Below are 7,747 nucleotides of genomic sequence, written 5' to 3' on the forward strand. Positions count from 1 at the left end.
AGCACTGGGCACATTGGAGAGAGTCAATAAATGCTTCCTGGCTTAAGTCAAAAGTGATGACTCAGTGATTCCATGGCTGCTGTATTTGCTGAGCTAATTACTCCTTTGCTCCATTACACATTTTTTTAACTGAAAAAGAAATACATGCAAATGGTTAAAAAAAATTCAAACAGAGCACAAAAATACACAAGTGAAAGAAGTTTACCCTCATCCTCTGTTCTTCCAGCCCTCCCTGGAGATGCCACTGTTTACTATCCTTTGGATGCTTTTCCAGATATGCTATGCACATTCCCAACTATGTATGTAAATTCCTTTAAAGTTTTAGTTATTTTTAACTTAAAGGGATTTAAATCCTCAAGTGGCTTCTGCCCGGGTAATAGAACAGAACAAATCTGACTCCATATTAGATCTTTTCATTTGACTTTAACCCTATGCTCTGTCTCCTAGGCTTCATCTTGCTTGTAAAACAATGTTGCTTAGAGCCTGAAATATACAGGAGAGCCTATTCTGAAGGCTCTGACCTTTAAGGATATTTAACACTTTTTCATTCATAAAAAGATAACAAATTACAGAATAGAAAATAACGTTTGTTTTGTTGGAGGTTTACAGAGATTTGACCCAGGCAGATAGCTGCAAGAACAAAGGATTCTAACAAGAAGGAATTCCTACACCAGGAAGATTGCAACAACCAAGCACGTAGGAAAGGAGCCTGAATTCTGACTTGGGGAGATGGTTTTCCAGGACATTAGTTTGCCATCTAGGTCTACAGAGACTTGCTATTCCTTGCCCCAACACCTGGTCTCCCAACTTATTGGCCTGTCCTGCACTGAGGAGAATGAATTTGGACTCGGTAACACTCCTATCTACCTAGCAAGCTGGGCACTGGAACTGAGTGTTATGGAAACAACAGGCCAGCCAAGAAACAAGCACCACTGGGAGGGTTGGAGTACTCAGATTTATTATGCCGGCGGGCTCAGAGGGGCTTCTGCTCCGAAGATCTGAGCAACTCCAAGACATGCACATGAGGTTTTAAAGGGTTAATTACAAGTAAGGGTGTATTAGCCAATAAGGCTCAAACAACAAAAAGCAAGGAATCAGTACACTGGAGCTTATCAACTTGTAATAGATCACGTTACTGACACCTGTTGAGGTTGGATTTACGAGTTAGCTTGTTAGCCCAGTAAACTGACACTAAACTTCAGATTTACGAGTTAGCCCAGCAGAATTTAGATCAGTAAACCGACACTTATCACACTTAGATTTGTGACTTAGCTTGTTAGCCCAGCTGGGCTTTTCCTTTACATGAGGATAGCTCTCCCACACCCAGGGAACTACTGTGAGCCCTTGATGGTTCCACTAGGGTGGGGTGTGGTTTACCCAGGAGGGATGGGGACTGTGCACCAACACTCAGGCAGTCTGCTCTGTCTGGGGCTCTGATCTTGTACCACCCCGCTCCCCGCCAGCCCAACACCTGGGAGAGTGGAACTAAGGCAGAGATCATGCCTGCCTGTTTCCCAGCGTGTAAAAGGGGAATAGGTACTCTTCCCAAGGTAGTTCTGAGCGACAACACCTGCGGGTGCTTGGTTCCCAGAGCAACAGAAAACCCAGCTCCGCGTGGGGGCAACGGGTGTGATACCCATAGGGGTTCTGCAGAAGCATCGGATGGAGGGCTGGATCAGAGAGGTAAAACATGAGCTGCGGGCCTTGAAGGGTAACAGAATGGTACAGAGGCAGGACTGCCGCCTCCTTCGGGGTGCCCCCAGAGGTAAAGCTTTTTCTCTCCATCTCCGCTACGACCCTCCCCTCTCCAGATCCATCCCTTTTCTCTGCTCTTCCTGTCCATCTGTCTCCCTCCACTTTTCCCCTCCTCTCCTCCCCCTCCCATCTTCTTCCCTCCCTCGCTGCCCCACCTTCTCTCGCAGAACCCAGAGTGGATCGCTGGCCCTCCTGCGCATGGGCAGTCGGTGCCAGCTGGACCGCGGGTTGGAAGCTCCAGCTCCGAGCCGGGGATCGGCCCCAAAGGCTTCTCAGCTCTGTCGACCGGTAGGCCTTTAGCTCCTGCCCGGGGCCGGGCCCCTGGCTGTGGAAATGCAAGGTGGGGGCTCCCGGGAAAGGGGTCAGGCGGCTGCGGGAGGGCGGTCGGCATGTCACAGCCCCCCAGGGCGCCAGTCAGCCTGTGTTCAGCTGAATTGCTCTGGCCAGACCCCTCTGCCCGCGCCACCTACACCGGCCACCGGCCACACCTGTCCATGGCCAGGTGTGCACCTGCCAGCTCTCACCAGCCGGGCCCCCCTCAGTCCGTGCTGGCGTCCCCTTCCCTCTCTCCCGCCCGCGAGTCCTCTCCTCCCGGGCTGCTCTCCTCGGCCACCTGCCCGTCCCCGCCCTGGGCGGGCTGGTCCCTGGCGGGCGGGGTCTGCGGACCCGAACGGGGCAGGCGGGGCTGGGGCTGGGGATGGCCTCCGAGCGGGGCTGCAGCCCGCGTTTCACCAACCCCCCCCCAGCTTTTCCCTGCCCCGCGACACCGGGGCTGCCCTGCTCTTCCTTTCCTGCTCCCTGAGGACAAGCTCAGCGGCGTGGGCGCTGCTCCCTGGGCTGAGAGCCTCCGGCTGTAAAGCCCAGCTTCTGGTGGAGTCGGGAAAGTGGATCCTCAGTGCTGAGCGAGCTTCTGTCTCCTCCCTCAGTGTTTCTGCCCCAGGTAAGTACCTTGAACACTTTCAGGTGTTATGATGGCGGTGCTTGTTGATGTCACGTGTTTTTATAGTGCCAGGGATTACAGTGTTGAAAGCAGGGCTTGGTTCAGTTAAAAATGAGCTGAAGGCATGAGGCTGTGACATGCTCCTTCCTTCCCACTCCCAGGGTGAAACGTGTAACCGTCGATTTTAAAAAGATAGTTACAGTCCCTAACTAGCCCAGCCCAGCTAGGGTGCGTTAACAGGAACAGCACCACCAGAGGCGTTGGAGACCCAGGGACATTGCAGTCCTAAAGAGCTCCTGGCACAGTTTGGTTTGTTTTGGTTTTTTGTTTTTCTTAAATCGTGGGGCAGACTAGTAGTATAGAGGGAAAAATAATTGTCAAGAAATATTTTTTCATATAACAGCTTTATTGTGATATTGTTCACACACCATGAAGTCCATCCATTTAAATGGTACAATTCAGCAACTTTTAGCATATTCACAGTTGTGCAACAATTATTATTCCAGAACGTTTTCATCACATCAGAAAGACCAGTGGAAATGAGTGACATACCCACCCCTCCCCAGTGGTGTTTCTAAAGAAGTTTCTTGCCTATTCCTGACCATAAATTAACTTGTTACATTCCATGAAATATCTGGTAGGAATTCTAATCAGAATTGCAATGAATCTGTGTATCAAAACAGGAAGAATTAATGTCTTTATGGCATAAATTTCTTCTACCCATGAATATATCTGGGACCGTATCTTTTCATCTCTCCAGAGCCTGGCCCATGGGAAGTCCTCACTAATTGTTGGGCTTGTGAATGATGAGATTCTATACATCAGTTAGTTGCTACTGTAGCCTTTCACAGAAGAGAAAAGTAACCTCAGTGAAGCCAAGTGACTCTCTGATGGTCAGAAAGAGTGACAGCCAGTGCTGGAGTGATCCAGTGGACTTGGTGCTTGCAACCAAAATTCTCCAGCAGCTACAGCTAAGGGGATTACAGTATTCTTTTATTTTTTCTTAATGGCGTTGCTTTTATTTTTACTTATTTTTTTAATTATTTTTTATTGAAGTGTAGTCAATTTACAATGTTAGTTTCAGGTGTACAGCAGAGATTCAGTTATAAACATATGCATATGTATATACATATGTTTTAGATTGTTTTTAGTACAACTCATTACAAGAAATTGAATATAGTTCCCTGTGCTATATAGTAGGCCCTTGTCATTTATTTTATATTTATTAACGTGTATCTGTTAATCTCCCCTTTCCTGCCTGCTAAGCACAGTTTGCTTTCTATGTCCATGAGTCCATTTGTAGCAGCACCATTTTTCCTAGTAATATATGCTCTTTGGCTGCTTTCAGTTTCAGTAATTCCATGTTATCTGTGAGCGCTTTTCTTCTGGTGGCCTTTATGTGGTTTGCACACGTGGTAATAGAGATCTGTATTTGGGAGAACTCCAGGCCTCGTGTAGTCCCTGGTACAGAGTTCCCACTGAGTTGATGCTTGAACTGGGAAAAAAACATAGTAAATGTTGGAATTTCCAATATGGTTGAGACTTCCAGGTTTCTATAACCTGCTTAGCCCACCTTAATATTGGCTGCACCCATTACTTGGTAATTTGGTGGAATTCCATGGTATGGTGGTGTAGAGACAGGGCCTTTTATGCTTATTCTCTTTCCTTTTTCTAACACTCATTCTCCTGGGTCTCCCAGATCCTCCCCCAGCAGTGCCCAGGGCTGGCTTGGTGCTGCGCTGAGGATATATTTATTAATAAGGACCTTTCCTCATCTCTTCTGAGCCTCCATTTTTTTCTCTGCACAATGAGGGCTTAGACTAGATATGTGCTTTTCAGTTTCTTTTAAAGCCATGTTTCCTTTGAGAAACAGAAAATGCAAATCTCTCCTCCCATCCCAACCCTTTAGATTTTGATATGTCCTGCAAGGAGTGACATAGCTCTTTGTGGAAAATTGATGTGATTGTGATTCCAGGTGGCACAGAAAAGACTCTTCAGAGATTTATTGCAGGGAGAGGGCAGGAAAGGGGCAGTATGTCACACTTTCTAGTGTGAGCACTGGAGCAGGGGCTTGGATTTAAATATGGTGTCTGTCGTGGCCTCTCTTTAATCTTGTACAATGTGATAAACTTCTCTACCTCAGTTTTCTTGATGTGTCAAGTTGGGGTGATAATATTTTAAGGCTTTTGTGAAACATTATACACATAATCTATTTGTGTCTCAGTAGAAACAAGACCTGCAAGGGATTCAGGGATTTAAAAAAAAAAAAATCTTGCCCATAGCACTATGTCGCTGTGTATTTTAAATTTCCTGGAGGGTGATGGTTGAGTCTAAAGTCCATCGTGGGACAGGTGGCCCATAGTTTCTCTATGCCCCAGATTGCCCCCTCCTCCCCAGTCCTCTTCCTCAGTCCAGGATGAAGTTCCCTAGTAGATTTACACAGAGGTCTTGTGGAAATGGCTTTTCATTTTATTGTTTCACCAAGAAGGGCTGCCATCATGATCTCTGTGGTCAGGTTTTGAAGGGCTGCCATCATGATGTCTAGTCAGGTGAAGGCTATGCAATTGGGAGTTTCTATTTAATAAAAAGAAAAAAATTACAAATAGAAAATTAGAACAAGGGTGGTGACAGGGAGCTCTTGGAAGTGAGCACCATTAGCTTTGTTAGCTTCAGGTGCAGTGGCCTCTTGCCACGAGGACCCATCCTCTTGCTCTGAAGTTGGAGGGACCAGTGGGTTCAGTGGGAATGTTAACTGAGTGTATCTCATGTGCTGGGCATTGTCCTATTTTTTCTGTGTGTTCCTTTTTTGAGACAGTGAGCTCATTTAACCTCAATAGCCTCTTTAAAAAAGTAGAAATTTTATTTTGAGATATAATGTAGATTCCCATGTAGTTGTAAGAGATAATATGGAGAGGGCCTATGGACCCTTTGCCCAGTTTTCCTTAATGGTTCCATCTTGCAAAGTTGGGGTACGATTCATTACTGACTCACTAACAATTTGAGGTTTGTGTTATTGCCCTCATTTCTATTCACGATTAAACTGGGGCTTAGAGAAGCACACAGGCCTGCCCAGGTCACCCACATGGTTAGTGTAGAGACGGGTGGAACGTGGGCTTGGGATTTCCAGGCAGTACCATTATGATGGTCTGTGGCAGGGAGCAGCATTCACTTTTGCTGGTTTATTCATTCATTCAACAAACATTTATTGAGTAACCTCTGTGGGTCAGATGCTTTCATAGGGTTATCTGATTCTTCAGCAGTACTGAGAATCAGGTAATATTTACTATTTTTTAAATCTGAGAAAATTAGCTCTGAGAGGTTATAACCCCCCGAAGGAAATATAGCTCATAAAGGAGGGATAGTAAATTTGTAGTCACCCCTTTTTATGCAGGTGGTACCCTAGGCATTTTACATTTGCAAACTTCTGTAATCCAGATATATTCTTGTAAGGCAAGGATTTTTTTTTTTAATTGAAGTATAGTCAAGTTTACAATGTTGTGTCAATTGCAAGGTGTTTTTTGAATTTTGAATTAAAAAGTATTTTTTGAGGAGGGTAATTAGGTTTATTTATTTGTTTCATTTATTAAAATGAGGTACTGGGACCTCGTACATGATAAGCATGTGCTCTACCACTGAACTGTACCCTCCTCCCCAAGGCAAGTTTTCTTATCCATTATTCTGCAGCTTAGGGGTTCAAATAAATTGGAATTGAAATCCAGATCTTTTGCTCCTACTGTTGTCCTTTTCTTTATATTCTGCTGAAGGGGGTTGCGGAAAGCAGTTCCTTTTTTCATTTCTTTATTCCGCATTTTTGAGCAGTGACTTTGCATCAGGGCCTTGCTAGGTGCTTTGAAACAGAAAACAAGAAATGACCCTTCTCTGCAGGGGCAGGAAGCCTAGACCAAAAGCTGGGTAAAGTGATCCGAGCTACGGTAGCCATGTGCAGGCTCTGAAGGACAAACTGTACCCCTGGATTTGCTTGGGCTTCCCCTGCCTTCTGGCTGGTACACACCAGGTCACCGCAACCCAGAGGCGCCCGCAGCCCACAGCACAATATTTACCTCGATCTCCTCTCCCCTCTCGGCAGGGCCTGCAACATGAGCATCCCTGACTACGTGCAGTGTGCTGAGGACTATGAGACTCTTCCCGTGGTGGTCAAACCAGTGGGGATCATCTCAGAGGAGAATTTCTTTTGCATCTATAAGCGAATCTCCTTGGTGAGCCAGATCAGCCCGTGCAGCTCCCAGGGCGCACTCTGTATGCACTACAGGCACCACTATGCGCCCAAGAATGGATGGAGCGGCTTCCAGACCCACCGCATGGTTGTGGGCCTTGTCACCATTACCGACTGCCTCTCGGCCAAGGCCTTCGAGAAGCTCCACGTGCAGAGGAGCTGTATGGCACCACGCTTAATGACTCTCAGCTCTTTGTCTTTGTGCTGCATGGGGAGGTAGCCAAGCAGCCGCGCACCGACGTGGCCTTCAATCTACGAGGACTGCAGGGTGGTGGAGAAGAGGATCGAGGACTTCACTGAGTCACTCTTCATCTTGCTCAAGTCCAAGTGGCTGGATGGGGCCCCTGACAAGTCTGGGGACAAGATCCCACTCCTCTGCATGCCGTTTGAGAAGGAGGACTTCATGGGACTGGACACAGACAGCAGGTAAGTTTACCTGGAGGCCAGTCCACCCTGGCTGTGTGCCGGGTTTCTTCCCTCCATCCAGAAAGGGATCAGCAAGGAATAGGACTCTCTTGTAGCCAAGGGGGGAGGGAGGTGCAGCCCGCCGGTTTACAGACATTTAAAAGTGAATCCGCCTTTGTTTCAGAGAGATCCTTTTAGTGTTAGTGTGGACACTTACTCCTGCTTTTCAGCCAGGACCCTGGTGGGACCCCTGGAGTTGCTGTTCAATAGAGTAGCCACAGCCACTGATGCTAGGAGCACTGGGGAGGAGGCTGGTCTGAGCTGAGATGTGCTGTAGTTCAAATGCACATGAGACGCTGAGACTTGTCTAGTAAAAGAATGAAACTATCTTGTCACTTTCTACTATTTGATTA

At 46.9% G+C, this 7,747-nt stretch overlaps 1 protein-coding gene across 5 annotated transcripts; it reads left to right on the plus strand.

Annotated features, from left to right (window-relative positions):
* The first annotated feature begins 1,173 nt into the window (after nt 1–1,173).
* On the plus strand, nt 1,174–7,691 carry LOC116662515. Of its 5 annotated transcripts, none has more exons than XR_004318474.1 (3): nt 1,174–2,043; nt 2,502–2,695; nt 6,783–7,691. XR_004318474.1 is itself a non-coding variant. In XM_032476211.1 (3 exons), the coding sequence occupies exons 1-3, from the start codon at nt 1,663–1,665 to the stop codon at nt 7,147–7,149; spliced, it is 762 nt and encodes a 253-aa protein (XP_032332102.1). In that variant the 5' UTR covers nt 1,174–1,662; the 3' UTR covers nt 7,150–7,691. The 5 variants fall into 5 exon arrangements, 1 of the variants encoding a protein (XP_032332102.1); XR_004318475.1 differs by having other exon boundaries at nt 2,559–2,695; XR_004318476.1 differs by lacking the exon at nt 6,783–7,691 and adding an exon at nt 3,456–3,524.
* Nucleotides 7,692–7,747: the final 56 nt, after the last annotated feature.

Source organism: Camelus ferus, unplaced genomic scaffold (assembly GCF_009834535.1).
Source record: "Camelus ferus isolate YT-003-E unplaced genomic scaffold, BCGSAC_Cfer_1.0 contig2947, whole genome shotgun sequence".
NCBI classification, from domain to species: Eukaryota; Metazoa; Chordata; class Mammalia; order Artiodactyla; family Camelidae; genus Camelus; species Camelus ferus.

Coding starts and splice junctions, on each gene's coding strand:
- LOC116662515 (XM_032476211.1), top strand. CDS start 1,663: ATGGAGGGCTGGATCAGAGAGGTAAAACATGAGCTGCGGGCCTTGAAG.